Source organism: Trachypithecus francoisi, unplaced genomic scaffold (assembly GCF_009764315.1).
Source record: "Trachypithecus francoisi isolate TF-2019V2 unplaced genomic scaffold, Tfra_2.0 Lachesis_group13, whole genome shotgun sequence".
NCBI lineage: Eukaryota > Metazoa > Chordata > Mammalia > Primates > Cercopithecidae > Trachypithecus > Trachypithecus francoisi.
In genome coordinates, this window is record NW_022681458.1 from 77,079,645 (window position 1) to 77,098,621 (window position 18,977).

At 36.6% G+C, this 18,977-nt stretch overlaps 1 protein-coding gene across 4 annotated transcripts in view; it reads right to left on the reverse strand.

The window, feature by feature from the left end:
* SCN2A (sodium voltage-gated channel alpha subunit 2) overlaps window positions 1-18,977 on the reverse strand; it is a 113,012-nt gene that overhangs the window by 38,546 nt on the left and 55,489 nt on the right. For all 4 annotated transcript variants that reach the window (XM_033231268.1, XM_033231265.1, XM_033231267.1 and 1 more), the window contains 3 exons: window positions 12,811-12,984; window positions 10,182-10,538; window positions 1,580-2,059 (listed from right to left, as the gene is read on the reverse strand). In XM_033231268.1, the coding sequence (XP_033087159.1) occupies window positions 1,580-2,059; window positions 10,182-10,538; window positions 12,811-12,984 (1,011 nt within the window). The remainder of the gene's footprint in view (window positions 1-1,579; window positions 2,060-10,181; window positions 10,539-12,810; window positions 12,985-18,977) is intronic.

The following is an 18,977-nucleotide window of genomic DNA, read 5'->3' on the forward strand; positions in this document are numbered from 1 at the left end:
AGTAATTCTTTGCCCCAGGATAGAAGGTTTTATTACTTTTCCCTTGAATCTCATCAGTTATTTCTTGTAAAACTAATAGCTATGTCCCTGTTATTTATACCTTCCTACATTCAAACATTGTCTGAATTTCCCATTAAACATCTACCTCTACCTAATCACTAACAGCAATACTACCTAACTTACAAACAAGAAAAAACAGAAAATAGCATACTCTTTAGTAATTTTATCAAATAAATACAGAAACACTGTCTGAAATATCTAGTTCTTTTTTTGTTTGTTTGTTTGAGGCAGTCTCATTTGTCACCCAGGTTGGAGTGCAATGGCATAATCTCAACTCACTGCAACTCTGCCTCCTGAGTTCAAGCGATTCTCCTGCCTCAGCCTCCTGAGTAGCTGGGCTTACGCCACCACACCTGGCTAATTTTTTGAATCTTTAGTAGAGACAGAGTTCCACCATGTTGGCCTCGCTGGTCTCGAACACCTGACCTCGTGATCCACCCACCTTTGTTCTTTTTTTTATAATTATATTTTTCTCATAATTTTAGCTGATTGTTAATTATCATGACCATGTTGTGCTACCTAAATTTTACCTTTCAGTGCCCAAACTCTCCTATGTCATCATTCTTTCCTTCCCAACATCAGGAGTAGAAGCTTTTATCTTTCTTGCCAAACAATTCGTATGAGGAAGGAATAAATCTTTGTTTTTCCTTGTTATTTTTGTTTGTTAGTGCAAGCTTTAATCACTGGAAATCTTGTCTTCATTTTTGCATAAGCAATTAAATATTAAGGTTTTAAATTCCTCTCTTTACCTCCAACTCTGTACTTGTTGTTAATAACAAACAAAACAAAAAATATATTCGGTTGCTCATACCTTTCTTGTAAATCAAAGAATGCATTAAGGTACCAGGACTTACTGAGTTGGTAAATTCAGAATTTTACATTCTATAACGTATGAAAGATTTTTGTTTCTTTAAATAGCGAACACTGAGCTCAGTAGGGTTAAATATGTTTTTAGTGTGATTCCTCATCAATACCTTCTCTTCAAAAAAATGACCGACTTCAGGAAAGATAAACTACATGTAAATATCAAGCCAATATCCCAATCAGATCTTCCTTGAGTAAATATGTCTGTGCAAACTAAATACAATACTATTTTATGAAGCATTTCATAAGAACTAAGAACATAACAAGATGAGAATTGTAACTACCCTCTCATCAGGTATTTTTCCAGTACATACAAAAACCACTGTTGTGGGCAAATTATAAGGAAAAAAGTGGAGAAATTGAGGCATTTTCAGAAATTTAAAATTATTTTAAATACTGAAAAATTCATATCAAAAATACTATCAAGAATTCAAAATGTGAGTATTTGAAACATAAGTCAGCATATTGTTTATCTAGCTCTATTTTAAACTATCATTAAATTATTTATTACCAATTTTGCCATAGAAAATGTATTGCTAGACAGATATTTTCTATATTCTTAACAGGAAGGAAACATACAATTTAAAAATACCTGATAATTTTAAACAACAGAAATATATAACACCAAAATATCTCCTTATTTAAACATTTTTACCTCTTTGCTTTCCTCCATATCTGACTCGCTGCTGAATTCTTCAGTATTTAAATTTTCAAAGTCAGATTCTCCAACAGCAATTGGTACCGTCACAGTGAGGCTAGGGTTGTTTATAAATGACATGTAATCACTTTCATCCACGACATATTTTTCTACACTGCTGCCTATGCCACTAGTAGTTCCATTTCCGTCTTTGAGATAATTGAGGTCTTTGCCTATTTCTATGGTGGTATGATTGGAAATACAGCTGTCTTTTTTATTATTTAGATCTTCAAGAGGTTTAATTTCATCTAAAGCTTTCTGTTTCCTAACAAAGGCTTTCTGAATAAATTCACGTATTTTTCTTTTAACAAAATCGATTCCTTTCTGCATCCTTCCCACAGCAATCTGGAGATTATTCATTTCGTTATCGTCATCAGTGGCAGCCAGATTGTCAGAACTGAAGGAACTCAAAAGCAAGGCCAAGAAGAGGTTCAGAACCTGAAACACAGTAGGAAAACAGGTGATGAAAACATTCTGTTGCTTCAATTGCTTTCAACAATTAGTTTTCTAAAATTGTTCTTGACACCTTATTTTATTCTAATACGTATTTCTGCTAATTCATGATAAAACTATTCTGCAAAAAAGTGAATGAAATAAAAAATACTTGGTCAATATAAAATAATACTATTATCGCTATTTGCTTTTTAGTCATTGCAGAAAATAATGGAATCATTGTTAAATGAAACATTTATATTAAGCTCAGTTCCAAAAGGTACATATAGACAACTGTACAGTGAAGAAAAAAAAAAAAACCTTTTATTTGGGATGCTGGTATATTTTGGACATTTGTCCCCTCCCAAATCTCATGTGGAATTGTAATCCCCAGCACTAGATATGGGACCTGGTGGGAGGTGTATGGATCATGGGGGCAGATCCCTCATGCCTTGGTGCTGTGCGCATGTCAGTGAGTTCTCATGAGATGTTGTTATTCAAACGTTTGTAGTGCCTCCTCCCCACACTCTCTCTTGCTTGTTCCTGCTTTCGTCATGTGAAATGCCTGCTCCACTTTGCCTTCTGCCATGATTGAAAGCTCTGTGAGACTTCACCAGAAGCCAAGCAGGGGCCAGCACCATGCTCCCTGTAGAACCATGAGCTAATTAAATCTTTTTCTTTATAAATTACCCAGTCTCAGGTATTTATCTGTAGCAATGCAAGAATGGCCTAATACAGACTCTATTTTGACTATGTAATTTGGATTTCCTGAAACACTGATAATTTATTCCTAAAATCAACAATTATCCCAATATATTTAAATATGATTTTAGGCCGGGTGCGGTGGCTCAAGCCTGTAATCCCAGCACTTTGGGAGGCTGAGACGGGCGGATCACGAGGTCAGGAGATCGAGACCATCCTGGCTAACACGGTGAAACCCCGTCTCTACTAAAAATACAAAAAACTAGCCGGGCGAGGTGGCGGGCGCCTGTAGTCCCACCTACTCGGGAGGCTGAGACAGGAGAATGGTGTAAACCCAGGAGGCGGAGCTTGCAGTGAGCTGAGATCCGGCCACTGCACTCCAGCCCGGACGACAGAGCGAGACTCTGTCTCAATAAATAAATAAATAAATAAGATTTTATTTTTGTGCCTTTGTACCATTTTTTGTACCTAGATAACTGGACAAATCAGACAAAAATGTATTTATTGCTGGATGAAAAGTCCCAATTTTTATTAAGACAATTATGGCTACTATAATTATACAATAGTGGGAAATACTATAAATGGTTATTACACAATAATTATGATGTTATTGTTGAATTAAAGATTGTGGAGTTGAAGTATTGCCATGAATAAGGACAATAATCAGTCTGCAAACTGGGTCTTTAAAAATAGGCTTCACCAGTATGAATGAGTGAAAAGATTCGTGACATTAAACCCACTACTGTGGGAAAAAAAAAAAAGGAGAACTTACAAAGAAATCAGACTTTCTCAGGGGTACAAGACTGAGTCATATAATTTTTTTTCTGGATTGTATTGACAATATCAATGAATCCCTGATATTTAAGCATACAGAACATACAGAACAAAAGAAGGATATAGCAGTAAAGGGGCGCAAATGCACAAAGTAAATACAAGTTGCATATCCCTTATTTGAAATGCGTGGGACCAGAAGTGTTCTGGATTTTAAATTTTAGAATATTTGCATGTACATAATGACATATCTTGAGAATGAGACACATGTGTAAACATAAAATTCATTTAAATTTCATACATATCTTATACACATAGCCTGAAGGTAATTTTATACAATATTTTTTAATAATTTTGTTCAGGAAACAACATTTTGACTGTGGTTTAACTGCGATTCATTACAAGAGGCCAGGTGTAGAATTTTCCTCTTGTAGTATCACGTTGGTGCTCAAAAGCTTTGAGCTTCAGAGCATTTTAGATTTCAAATTTTCAGATTAGGGATGCTCAACCTGTAGTATAAAAGTAGAATCTTAGGAAACTTTTTAAGTAAAACTTCAATAAAAAGGATTCTACATTCTTGCTATATTCTCATCTTTCTATCAACTGGTTTTTTTAAAGCAGCCAATCTGCACATGGTGACACAGTGTTGAAACTGTGTTTATTAACACCCACTAGACACTAACTTTCATCAGCATGTTTATCTTAGTTCTACAGATTACTTGACATAAAGGAGCACATATTTTAGAATTCGAGTGCCATGTAAGAATCTATTTTCTGTTACCTACTAAGTAGCATAACCAATCTGAATCCCAGTTTCTTCATTTACAAAATAAATGTAATTGTTTTTCTAGTGCCCAGCTTACAAGGTTGTTGTAAGGATTCAATGATAGAATTCATGTGGCTTTCAGCACAGTTCCTGGCACATAGTGAACCTTTGAGAAAGTTTAGCTGTTATCACTGTTACTATTATCCGACTTATCCTCCACAGCACTATCTTTCTATTTACTTTATTTCCCTAGAATATTTGTGTGAGTCAAGTTAATCTCTTTTTCTAGACTTCCTTTGTTACCGAAGGGTATGTGTATAACAACTGGCACAGGTGTTTGGTGTGATCCATGACAATTTAAGAAAACAGAGTTCAGCAAACTCACTCGGGGACGGAAATCCTGAATCCTGTTTCACAAATGTGCTAGCTCACTAAATGAAATCAACTCTTTCATGTGTCTCAAATTAGCCTCTTGGAATGGAAATGTTACCATAATTACCATTTTGAATTCAAAACTGAAATATATTACATATTTTAATTGTTTCTCCATCCTGATTTCCAACTCGTGAGAAGAAGCCAAAACCTTCACACCCCTCCTGTGTGCTATTGTCTCACCTTCTCTTAGGGAGAGAGGAGGTTGTATTCTCTACTTCTAGAACCATCAGTTTTCAGAAAGTCGCATTCTCTTTCTGCAGCACCTATCTTCAACCTTTGAAGGGTCTCTCGCCATCGTGTCTGGAAACTAAGAATGGCTCACAAAAATCCTGGTCTGGGAAACAGTGTTTGTGGTCCCAGCTCTGTCTTGTCTGTAGACTAGACTGGCAGTCACATCTACTGTGACTACCACTTCTATCTGCGTGGAGCCCCACCTGATAGTTCCCGTGTGTTAAGAGGAAGGTATGCCAGCTTGCCTTTGGGATACCTTTGCCCTTTTGCCAGTGAGAATAGGAAGAAAGAATTGTAGTAAGGAGTGAATACATCAAGTTGATTCAGTCTTAAGCAAATGTTATGTAAGCATATTTCCTTAATAGTCGTAAACATGATAGATATTACTACCTTAGCTACTTCAGGAACATATCTAGGTTATCACAAGATGAAGAAATTGTTTTAACTGACAGCCAAAAAGAAAGGAGAACCCTTAATTTTTCTCTCTGAAAAGAACAAAAATTAAATTTACACCAGTAGATGGAAATGATTTTTTTATAAATGATATCTTTTTATGCATATATCACAATCTAAATTAATACTGATTTCATCCATAAGTATAAATACTTGATATTTCCTGAAATTCTCTTTTCAACTTGAATTCTCCATACAATTATACATTAGAGAGGTATGTTAATTTCAGTAAACTAATAGACAACATGTGGTAGGCTGAGTTTTATCTTCTTTTAAAACTACTCTGCATTCTCCTGCTACATACATTTCCAAAAAAAATCACTGGTTCATTGTCACTTTCTTGATAAAAAACCATCTGTAGCTTTGAATTGCCTAAAGGAAAATACATTTTATTATCCACAGTCAGCCTTTTCATAAATTAAATTCTACCCAATCTGGTCCCAAACTTTCCTTCTGAATTCCCCATTGTTGTCTGATCAATCATTGTTGTCATAAAGGATTATTTTCTCTGCCTTTTCTTTTCTTCTTCCAACATATACCAAATATACATATAGAGAAAATGAAATCAAATCTATAACATAATTATATTATCTTTTCTTTGTTTCTGTTCTATGTGATCTTACACTTTTCTGAAAGTGAACATTTTAAAGTTGCTTGGGGATTATAGTAGCTTGAGCTCTTCTTAGTGATTAGCTTCTAATGAATACAATATGGGAGAAGTGGTGAAGAGTGACTCTCAGGAGTAGAATATAAAGAGGATTTTCTCCTTGCCTTCTCTCTTACATCACCTTCCCTGGAAGAAGTCACCTGCCATATCATAAGGATACTCAATAGTCATATGGGAAACGTCCTGTAGAGAAAAAATCAGACCTTCAACTAACAGCCAAAAAGGAACCGAAACCTCCTGCCAATAATCATGAGATTGAGCCTTCTTAGAAGCTAATCCTCCAGCCCCAGTCAAGAAAACTGTAACCTCAGCTAACATCTTGACAGCAACTTCGTGATTGACCCTGAACCAGAACCACTCAGCTAACTTATTCCCAAAATCCTGACCCACAGAAACTGTGAAATAATCAGTGTTTATTGTTTTAAGTCACTGTTTATAATTCTAGATTGTACACTGTTTATGTTTCTTGTTACTTTGAAAGTAGATCAGAATCATCAAAAGTAATGCTGAAGAGGCTGAAATCTGGCAATGAATAAAAATAAAATAATATGTTGCCTTTTTCCCTTCCCCCTTCTCCATCTTTGGGGACTTGGAGGTTACCTTTATATGAAAGGAAATCATGTCTAAAGAGTATATGCTTTTTTTCCTTTTTTTTTTTTTTTTTTTTGCAACTGAGTCTCGCTGTTTCACCCGGGTTGGAATACAATGGCACAATCTCGGCTCACTGCAACCTCTGCCTCCCAGGATTAAGCAATTCTCGTGCCTCAGCTTCCCAAGTAGCTGGGATTACAGGTGTGCATCATCACACCTGGCTAATTTTTCTATTTCTAGTAGAGACGGGATTTTGCCATGTTGGTCAGGCTGGTCTCGAACTCCTGTCCTCAAGTGAACTGCCCGCTTCAGTCTCCCAAAGTGCTGGGATTACAGGCATGAGCCACTGAGCCTGGCAACAGTATATACATTAAATTACTTGTTATGGTAGTCTTTTTTTCTATTCCATTGGTTTGGGTTCTAATTAAGCAACTCAGTGTAATTACTTCATATTTAAAGCATAAAAGCCTGATACTTTTCAGAGTCTACTGTCCTCTGTCCTCAGTCACCAGGTACCTTGTTTCCTTGTTTGGGATGATCTTTCTTCCTACCAAGCTAAATTTTACATCTCAGTTAAATATATTTTAGGTCCAAACTCTTTGACAAAGGCTTCCCTGATCAACCTTCCTATTGTAAAGCATGATTCCCATCTTGTAAACTTGGCATACGGCACTTTGTTTTCGTATTTTTGAACACATATTAGTTACTTCCTATTTTTAATTCTATTTGAGTACATGCTATATCACTTTGTTATATTTATCTTCCCATGCCTTCCCATCTTCTCCATGCCTTCACGATTCAGGACACTGGTGTTGGGCATGGTTAATTTTTTAAAATTATTATTATACTTTAAGTTCTGGGATACATGTGCAGAATGTGCAGATTTGTTACATACGTATACACTTGCCATGGTGGTTTGCTGCACCCATCAACCCGTAATTTCCATTAGGTATTTCTCGTAATGCTCTCCCTCTCCTAGCCCCCCAACCCCTGACAGGCCTCAGTGTGTAATGTTACTCTCCCTGTGTCCATGTGTTCTCATTGTTCAACTCCCACTTATGAGTGAGAACGTGTGGTGTTTGGTTCTGTTCCTGTGTTAGTTTGCTGAGAATGATGGTTTCCAGCTTCATCCATGTCCCTGCAAAGGACATGAACTCATTCTTTTTTATGGCTGCATAGTATTTCATGGTGTGTATGTGTCACATTTTGTTTATCCAATCTATCATTGATGGGCATTTGGGTTGGTTCCAAATCTTTACTATCATGAATAGTGCTGCAATAAGCATACATGTGCATGCATCTTTATAGTAGAATGATTTATAATCCTTAGGGTATATACCCAGTAATGGGATTCCTGGATCAAATGATATTTCTGGTTCTAGATCCTTGAGGAATCGCCACACTGTCTTCCACAATGCTTAAACTAATTTACACTCCCACCAACAGTGTAAAGGTGTTCCTATTTCTCCACAATCTCCCCAGTATCTGTTGTTTCTTGACTTTTTAATGATCACCATTCTAACTGGCATGAGATGGTATCTCATTGTGGTTTTGATTTGCATTTCTCTAATGATCAGTGATGATGAGCTTTTTTTCATATTTTTTTAGTCACATAAATGTCTTATTTTGAGAAGTGTCTGTTTATATCCATTGCTGACTTTTTGATGGGGTTGTTTTTTCTTGTAAATTTGTTTAAGTTCCTTGTAGATTCTGAATATCAGATGGATAGATTGCAAAATTTTTCTCCCATTCTGTAGGTTGCCTGTTCAGTCTGTTGATAGTTTCTTTTACTGTGCAGAAGCTCTTTAGTTTAATTAGATCCCATTTGTAAATTTTGGCTTTTGTTGCTATTGCTTTTGGTGTTTCAGTCATGAAGTCTTTGCCCATGCCTATGTCCTGAATGGTATTGCCTAGGTTTTCTTCTAAGGTTTTTATGGTTTTAGGTCTAACATTTAAGTCTTTAATCCATCCTGAGTTAATTTCTGTAAAGCATGAAGATAGGATAAGAGAAAAAGAATGAAAAGGAACAAAGTCTCAAAGAAATAAGAGACTATGTGAAAAGACCAAACCTAAGTTTGATTGGTGTACCTGAAAGTGACGGGGAGAATGGAACCAAGTTGGAAAACACTCTTCAGGGTATTATCCAGGAGAACTTCCCCAACCTAGCAAGACAGGCCAACATTCAAATTCAGGAAATACAGAGAACACCACAAAGATGCTCCTTGAGAAAAGCAATCCCAAGACATGTAATTGTCATATTCACCAAGGTTGAAATGAAGGAAAAAATGTTAAGGGCAGCCAGAGAGAAAGGTCATGTTACCCACAAAGGGAAGCCCACCAGACTAGCAGTGGATCTCTAGGCAGAAACTCTACAAGCTAGAAGAGAGTTGGGGCCAATATTAAATATTCTTAAAGAAAAGAATTTTCAACCCAGAATTTCACATCCAGCCAAACTAAGCTTCATAAGCAAAGGAGAAATAGAGACAAGCAAATGCTGAGAGAGTTTGCCACCACCAGGCCTGCCTTACAAGAGCTCCTGAAGGAAGCACTAAACATGGAAAGGAAAAACCAGTACCGGCCACTGCAAAAACATACCAAATTGTTAAGATCATCAACACTATGAAGAAACCACAACAACTAATGAGCAAAATAATCAGCTAGCGTCATAATGACTGGGTCAAATTCAGACATAACAATATTAACCATAAATGTAAATGGGCTAAATGCCCCAATTAAAAGACACAAACTGACAAATTGGATAAAGAGTCAAAACCCATAGGTGTGCTGTAACCCATTTCACATGCAAAAACACACATAGACGCAAAATAAAGGGATGGAGGAATATTTACCAAGCAAATGGAAAGTAAAAAAAAAAAACAAACAAAAAAAAAAAACAAGGTTTGCAATCCTCGTCTTTGATAAAAACAGACTTTAAATCAACAAAGATTAAAAAAAGGCAAAGAAAGACATTACATAATGGTAAAGGGATCAATGCAACAAGAAGAGCTAACTATCCTAAATATATATGGTGTTGGGCATGGTTAATTTTATGCAGAAATGACAATGTTTTTGAGTCAATGTTACTTGCTCATAATATAGTTTCTAGGCACCAAAAACCCCATGAGCTTTTAATAAACTGAGATTTTTACTAATTTTTAAATTTGTAGAAAACCAAATCTGAAACATTTTCATATGTTATTGCTAGTACTTATAAATAAAATGAGTGTTCTAAGTAACACTTCCATGCTTTAGTACAGGAACTGAAAGATAAATAACAGAAATGTTTCTCTCCATCTAGCAAGAAGGATAATGAGAGAAAGAACAACTGGTTCAAAAGGTAGTTTAAGGGTTTGTGTGGATTGCAATGGTCTAAACTATACATGGCTCTCATGAGTAATGGACAATAGGAAATGGCCTTGATTTAAAAAACACAAAATATTCTTCAGTTGACACACTTTTTTATGGTTACATTATCTTTTAATGAAAATGAGGAAAATGTTTTTGCTACATACCACTAGATTTCCAATCACCATGACCATCATGAAGACAGTAAGGCACATGGTTTGGCCAGCGACCTCCATACAGTCCCACATGGTCTCTATCCACTCTCCACACAGCACGCGGAACACGATCAGGAAGGAGTGGAAGAAGTCATGCATGTGCCAGCGTGGGAGTTCACAATCATTGGAAATCTTGCAGACACATTCTTTGTAGCTCTTACCAAAGAGCTGCATGCCAACCACAGCAAAAATGAAGACGATGATGGCCAACACCAAGGTGAGGTTTCCTAGAGCCCCCACAGAATTGCCAATGATCTTTATTAGCATATTTAGAGTTGGCCAAGATTTTGCCAACTTGAAAACTCGGAGCTGGAAATAAAAGCAAGAACAGTGTTAATGCCCTGCATTTCTAAAAATATCTGTAATTTTATTAACAGGGCAAATGTACAGATAACTGTCTCAATTATAAAGTGATGAATTATTTATTTGTCAAACGATTACTAACAAATATAGCAGTGACTTGCTACCATAGAGGGTTATTTTTTTCATTTTGAAATGGTCCACACTGTAAATGAAATAATTAAATTATATAGTTTTTAAATTGACAGTTTAACAAGATACACCGAATTTTCAAGTATCCTACATAAGCATATGTAAAATACACCTTTGTTTCTCCTTAAGGAATTAAGATATTTAAGATTAATGGTGGTTAATTAGCAGAGGTCCAGTTTCAGAGAAGTAGAAACTCTCATTATTTTTTTTTTTTTTTTTTTTTTGAGACGGAGTCTCGCTCTGCCGCCCAGGCTGGAGTGCAGTGGCCGGGTCTCAGCTCACTGCAAGCTCCGCCTCCTGGGTTTACGCCATTCTCCTGCCTCAGCCTCCCAAGCAGCTGGGACTACAGGCGCCCGCCATGTCGCCCGGCTAGTTTTTTGTATTTTTTAGTAGAGACGGGGTTTCACCATGTTAGCCAGGATGGTCTCGATCTCCTGACCTCGTGATCCGCCCGTCTCGGCCTCCCAAAGTGCTGGGATTACAGGCTTGAGCCACCGCGCCCGGCCTGAAACTCTCATTATTTTTAAAAGGCCAAAGCAGATATAGTTTTCAGTGTACTTTAAATATCATGCTGAAATGCACAACTGAAAATAATATCAACACTTAAGTTACACAAAGTAGAAGCAGAAATCAACTAATTTCTTTGTCTTTAGACTGTTTTAATCTAGCTGTATTTTTAGCTTGCTGTAACTTCAGGCTATATTTTAAACATGTGTTATATTCAAATACAAAAGTATTTAAACTTAAGTAAAAAGTTAAGCTTCTTTTTAACCTTTTTGTCTTCAAAGACTTAATTCAGTGTAGTGTGTAAATGTCTCTCTCATTGTGTTTGACATATTGATTGTATTAGCTTTAGAGTTCGCTGAAGTACCATTTATGGTTAAACAGCAGCAGCATTTTATTTCTGATGCTTCAGTAAATGTCAGGATGAGAGTAGTGCATTATTTAACAGCATCAGAGTGACCCAAAGGAGTAAATACATGCACCAAAGTATTTAATTTATTCCAGAGAATAATTTATGCAAAAGAGCCTGGCACATTAAGTAAGATTCTAATGATACTATGCTTCCTATTTCTCTTAACTGCATCACATTTTCATGAAGGTTTGCTAAATATTTTTTTAAGTTCTTGCCCATATTACTTGTTTTATCATTTTACATTTTTGTTCTGTTTTTTGCATCCTTCTAGTTTCAAATTAGATTCATAACTACCTTTGAGGATTAGGGAAGGAAATATAGTTCTAAGAATTACAATTCAAATTTGAACGTTGAAAGCAGCAAGGGAAATTGTAAACAGATTTCATGAAAATGTCTTCAGCCTAATCACTATTAAGGTAAATTATCTCTAGGAACGTGTCCTTAGTAACCATGTATAGCCTGTGTTATTTGAAAATAAGTCGCAAAAGTTAGAGCCAACTGAAAGTAATCGTATAATAAAACATATCAAACTTTCACTGGAAATATGTCAAGTGATATTTTATCTCTGAATTTTAAAATCTAATAGTTTTTATAAAAGATCAAAGAAAGATTCTTTAAAATTAACAAAATATAGTACAGTTAACTCTCTCAAAGCGTGGATTTGGTGATTTTCTGATGTGGCAGCAGTCATATGGGGAGCTCTGTTTGCTTATCCTTCTCCCTTGTACACTGTCCCCTGTCTTAACTCTTTCCTCTACGGGGACAAGGTGAGCAATGAACAATTCCATAATTCCTTAGTCTCTGGCAGAAAGGGGAGCTCATCCTAGGTCCCAAGGAAGCTTTGTACACAGTTATGCAAACCTCAGATAACTGAGACTTGACTATGGTGTTGTTTAATTGTGATTTGAGTTTATCTGTGACTCCCTTTTTCCTCCTCTCTATTAGTCTTCCATTCAATAACTAAGAAGAGAAGTGTAGACTATTCATTTAAGTGAACTTTATTAAACCTATGATAAAGATACAACTACTATCTGGTGGTATGGCAATCCAATTTGTTTTAGAAGTATATTCAAATACTACTATAATGATGGGAAATCTTGCCATTATTACTAGACGAGAATGAAGACTAATTAATTACAAAGTACATTTTATGAACACTCCCAGTTAATTTACCAGCCGGAATGATCGGAGAACAGACAATCCTTCTACATTTGCCAGACCAAGTTCCATTAAACTAAGGCTCACAATAAAACCATCAAAAATATTCCAGCCTTCTTGAAAGTAATAATATGGATCCATGGCAATTATCTTCAGAAACATTTCTGCTGTGAAGATCCCCGTGAAGACCTAAATGAGAAGTGTAGTTCATTATATGAGCAAATACTCTTGAAACACGAATAATTATTGAGCAACTTAATTTACTCCCAACAAATATAAATTAAATTCTGATTTTCAAAAATTGGTTTAGATCCAACAACTTGGTATCCACAAATGCTTTGCATTCAAATCAATAATTGTTCACCATATATAATGTTTATCAAATGATAAAGAGTACATGGATTAAGTCAATAAAATTAATGTTATTTTCATATGAAAGGTGCAACTGGCTCATTGTGATCAATTGTTTGGCTCTGTCTCTGATCTTTCTAGCTCTCCAAAAACTTACCAAATGATTACCTGACAGTGCGGGCTTCCATCACCAAGCCCAATGCATTGGTCCCCTCCCCTGGCCCTGCAGATGAGACTGGTGCTAAGGAGACGTCATGTAAGCTGTAATAAACATGCTCACGGCTAGCTCTACAGATAGTAAGAACTCTTACAAAAAAATTTCCTTTTGCTGGCCAAAGGGAAGTAGTATTTTCCTTTCTCCATTTCTATAATCTACAACTATTTCAAACTCTCTCTTCTTCACATAACCTCAGCCATTTTTCCTTATGCCTTCCCATCTGAGAAGCATAGTCTCAGTACTTCAGCTTCTGAGAAGTGATGAAAGTCAGCCAGCCTGAATTTTATGTTTCCCTTTATCTACCAGACTACTTACATCCATAACTGTGCTTTGCCTTTCTCTTCTTGTTAAAATGAAAGAAGTGCCCCTGTTTTGGGCTAATCTCTCAAATTGTGTTATGTGTTTTCCTTTGGACTTTGCAAGGAAATCATTCTCAGTTAACCAACTTTTCTACCACTGGCTACTTCCGGTTTTGTTTTGTTTTGTTTTGTTTTTTGATTTTTGGTTTTTTGTTTTCTGTTTTTTGGTTTTTTTTAAAGAAAGTAACAGACACCGAGTCCTTCTCTCCCTTAAAAATATCACCACTGTCATCAGAGAAACTCTCCTTGCACTCTATTTCCCCTTCCAGCTGCCACCATTTATCCTTTCCTTATGGCCAGATTTCTTTCAAAGATCGCATACTTGTCTACACTCGCTAGTTCCACTTCTTCAACTTACTCCATGACCCACCAAATGGCTTTAACAAACTTCACCAACAAGGCCGACATCACCAATAAATCCAAATGAAAATTTTAAACAATTATCTTGCTTACTTGCCCTTTTAGAAGTTTTGGGCATTGTTTTCTGTTCCTTCTTCATTGAAATATTTTCTGTCCTTGGCTCCTGTGATCCACACCTCCCTGTATGCTACTCACCTGATTTTCTTCCTCTAACAAATCATTCGATACTGGATTTATTCAGAATTCTCTCTGTCTAGACTCCACTTACTTTAATTTTCCTTTTATAATAAGTTACATTTTTATAATAGTTTATACTTCAAAATCTATTTTTCTGTTCAAACATACCTCCTAATCTCTAGAAACACATACCCACCTGCCTATTCAATACCTACATTTGAAAGACTGTCTTCCAGGCATCTCAAATCCAACAGGTCAAAAATTCACCTTACTGCTTTTTCTCCACAGTTTTGCTTCTCTGCTGATATTTGCTAACTCAGTAAATGGACTCTCTCTCTACCTAGGTGGCCACCTCAGAGACCTGACAGTCTTAGTGACTTTTCCAAACATCTCTTGAATACTTCAAATTGAAACTCACCCATGTGTATATTACTAGACTTTTTTCTTTTTCATTGAGTAGGGCTCCATTGTTTGAAATTTCATGGACATTTAAACAATGTATAGCACTTTTTGTCTCTTTTCCAAGAAATGTTTGCCTACCCCAAGGTCTCAAAGATGTTCTCCCGTGTTTTATTTCAGATGTTTTATTGTTTTAGCTTTTTTATTTTTATTTTTATTTATTATTATTATTCTTTAAGTTCTAAGGTACGTGGGCACAACGTGCAGGTTTGCTACATATGTATACATGTACCATGTTGGTGTGCTGCACCTATTAACTCATCATTTACATTAGGTATATCTCCTAATGCTATCCCTCCCCACTCCCCCCACCCGATGACAGGCCCCGGTGTGTGATGTTCCCCACCCTGTGTCTGAGTGTGCTCATTGTTCAATTCCCACCTATAAGTGAGAACATGCAGTGTTTAGTTTTCTGTCCTTCTGACAGTTTGCTTAGAATGATAGTTTCCAGCTTCATACGTGTCCCTACAAAAGACATGAACTCATCCGTTTTTATAGCTGCATAGTATTCCATGGTGTATATGTGCCACATTTTCTTAATCCAGTCTGTCACAGATGGACATTTGGGTTGGTTCCAAGTCTTTGCTATTGTGAATAGTGCTGCAATAAACATACATGTGCATGTATCTTTATACCAGCATGATTTATAATCCTTTGCGTATATGCCCAGTAATGGGATGGTTGGGTCAAATGGTATTTCTAGTTCTAGATCCTTGAGGAATTGCCACACTATCTCCCACAATGGTTGAACTAGTTTACATTCCCACCAACAATGTAAAAGCGTTCCTATTTCTCCACATCCTCTCCAGCACCTGTTGTTTCCTGACTTTTAAATGACCGCCATTCTAACTGGTGTGAAATGCTATCTCATTGTGGTTTTGATTTGCATTTCTCTGACGACCAGTGATGATGAGCATTTTTTCATGTGTCCATTGGCTGCATAAACGTCTTCTTTCAAGAAGTGTCTGTTCATATCCTTTGCCCACTTTTTGATGGGATTTGATTTTTTCTTGTAAATTTCTTTAAGTTCTTTGTAATTCTGCATATTAGCCGTTGTCAGATGAGTAGACTGCAAACATTTTCTCCCATTCTGTAGGTTGCCTGTTCACACTGATGGTAGTTTCTTTTGCTGTGCAGAAGCTCTTTAGTTTAATTAGATCCCATTTGTCAATTTTGGTTTTTGTGGCCATTGCTTGTGGTGTTTCAATTATGAAGTCCTTGCCCACACCTATTTCCTGAATGGTATTGCCTAGGTTTCCTTCCAGGGTTTTTATGGTTTTAGGTCTAACATTTAAGTCTTTAATCCATCTTGAATTACTTTTTGTAGAAGGTGTAAGGAAGGGATCTAGATTCAGCTTTCTACTTATGGCTAGCCAGTTTTCCCAGCATCATTTATTAAATAGGGAATCCTTTCCCTATTTCTTGTTTGTCAAAGATCAGATGGTTGTAGATGTGTGGCATTATTTCCAAGGGTTCTATTCTGTTCCATTGGTCTATATCTCTGTTTTGGTACCAGTACCATGCTGTTTTAGTTACTGTAGCTTTGTAGTATAGTTTGAAGTCAGGTAGCATGATGCCTCCAGCTTTGTTCTTTTGGCTTAGGATTGTCTTGGCACTGTGGGCTCTTTTTTGGTTCCATATGAACTTTAAAGTAGTTTTTTCCAATTCTGTGAAGAAAGTCATTGGTAGCTTGATGGGGATGGCATTGAATCTATAAATTACCTTGGGAAGTATGGCCATTTTCACAATATTGATTCTTCCTATCCATGAGCATGGAATGTTCTTCCATTTGTTTGTGTCCTCTTTTATTTCACTGAGCAGTGGTTTGTAGTTCTCCTTGAAGAGGTCCTTCACATCCCTTGTAAATTGGATTCCTAGGTATTTTATTCTCTTTGAAGCAATTGTGAATGGGAGTTCACTCATGATTTGGCTCTCTGTTTGTCTGTTATTGGTGTATAGGAATGCTTGTGATTTTTGCACATTGATTTTGTATCCTGAGACTTGGCTGAAGTTCCTTATCAGCTTAAGGAGATTTTGGGCTGAGACGACAAGGTTTTCTAAATATACAATCATGTCATCTGCAAACAGGGAAAATTTGACTTCCTCTTTTCCTACTTGAATACCCTTTATTTCTTTCTCCTGCCTGATTGCCCTGGTCAGAATTTCCAACACTGTGTTGAATAGGAGTGGTGAGAGAGGGCAACCCTGTCTTGTGCCAGTTTTCAAAGGGAATGCTTCCGGTTTTTGCCCATTCAGTATGATATTGGCTGTGGGTTTGTCTTATTGTTTTGACATAAGTCCCATCAATCCCTAGTTTATTGAGAATTTTTCGCACAAAGGGCTGTTGAATTTTATTGAAGGCCTTTTCTGCATCTTTTGAGATAATCATGTAGTTTTTGTCTTTGGTTCTGTTTATATGCTGGATTACATTTATTGATTTGCTTATGTTGAACCAGCCTTGTATCCCAGGGATGAAGCCCACTTGATCGTGGTGGATAAGCTTTTTGATGTGCTGCTGAATCCGGTTGGCCAGTATTTTATTGAGGATTTTTGCATCGATGTTCATCAGGGATATTGGTCTAAAATTCTCTTTTTTTGTTGTGTCTCTGCAAGGCCTTGGTATCAGGATGATGTTGGCCTCATAAAATGAGTTAGGGAGGATTCCCTCTTTTTCTATTGATTGGAATAGTTTCAGAAGGAATGGTACCAGCTCCTCCTTGTACCTCTGGTAGAATTCGGCTGTGAATCCATCTGGTCCTGGACTTTTTTTGGTGGGTAGGCTATTAATTGTTGCCTCCATTTCAGAGTCTGCTATTGGTCTATTCAGGGATTCAACTTCTTCCTGGTTTAGTCTTGGGAGAGTGTAAGTGTCGAGGAAATTATCCATTTCTTCTAGATTTTCTAGTTGATTTGTGTAGAGGTGTTTATAGTATTCTCTGATGGTAGTTTATATTTCTGTGGGGTCGGTGGTGATATCTCCTATATCATTTTTTATTGTATCTATTTGATTCCTCTCTCTTTTCTTCTTTATTAGTCTTGCTAGCGGTCTGTCAATTTTGTTGATCTTTTCAAAAAACCAACTCCTGGATTCATTGATTTTTTGGAGGTTTTTTTGTGTCTCTATCTCCTTCAGTTCTGCTCTGATCTTAGTTATTTCTTGCCTTATGCTAGCTTTTGAATGTGTTTGCTCTTGCCTCTCTAGTTCTTTTAATTGTGATGTTAGAGTGTCAATTTTAGATCTTTCCAGCTTTCTCTTGTGGGCATTTAGTGTTATAAATTTCCCTCTACACACTGCTTTAAATGTGTCCCAGAGATTCTGGTATGTTGTATCATTGTTCTCATTGGTTTCAAAGAACATCTTTATTTCTGCTTTCATTTCGTTATGTACCCAGTAGTCATTCAGGAGCAGGTTGTTCAGTTTCCATGTAGTTTAGCGGTTTTGAGTGAGTTTCTTAATCCTGAGTTCTAGTTTGATTGCACTGTGGTCTGAGAGAGAGTTTGTTATAATTTCTGTTTTTACATTTGCTGAGGAGTGCTTTACTTCCAATTATGTGGTCAATTTTGGAATAAGTGCGATGTGGTGCTGAGAAGAATGTATATTCTGTTGATTTGGGGTGGAGAGTTCTATAGATGTCTATTAGGTCCGCTTGGTGCAGAGATGAGTTCAATTCCTGGATATCCTTGTTAACTTTCTGTCTTGTAGATCTGTCTAATGTTGACAGTGGAGTGTTGAAGTCTCCCATTATTATTGTGTGGGTTGCTAAGACTCTTTGTAGGTCTCTAAGGGTTTGCTTTATGAATCTGGGTGCTCCTGTATTGGGTGCATATAAATTTAGGATAGTTAGCTCTTCCTGTTGAATTGATCCCCTTACCTTTATGTAATGGCCTTCTTTGTCTCTTTTGATCTTTGATGGTTTAAAGTCTGTTTTATCAGAGACTAGGATTGCAACACCTACATTTTTTTGTTTTCCATTTGCTTGGTAGATCTTCCTCCATCCCTTTATTTTGAGCCTATATGTGTCTCTGCACGTGAGATGGGTCTTCTGAATACAGCACACTGATGAGTCTTGACTATTTATCCAGTTTGCCAATCTGTGTCTTTTAATTGGAGCATTTAGCCCATTTACATTTAAGGTTAATATTGTTATGTGTGAATTTGATCCTATCATCATGATGTTAGCTGGTTATTTTGCTCGTTAGTTGATGCAGTTTCTTCCTAACATTGACGGTCTTTTCATTTTGGCATGTTTTTGCAGTGG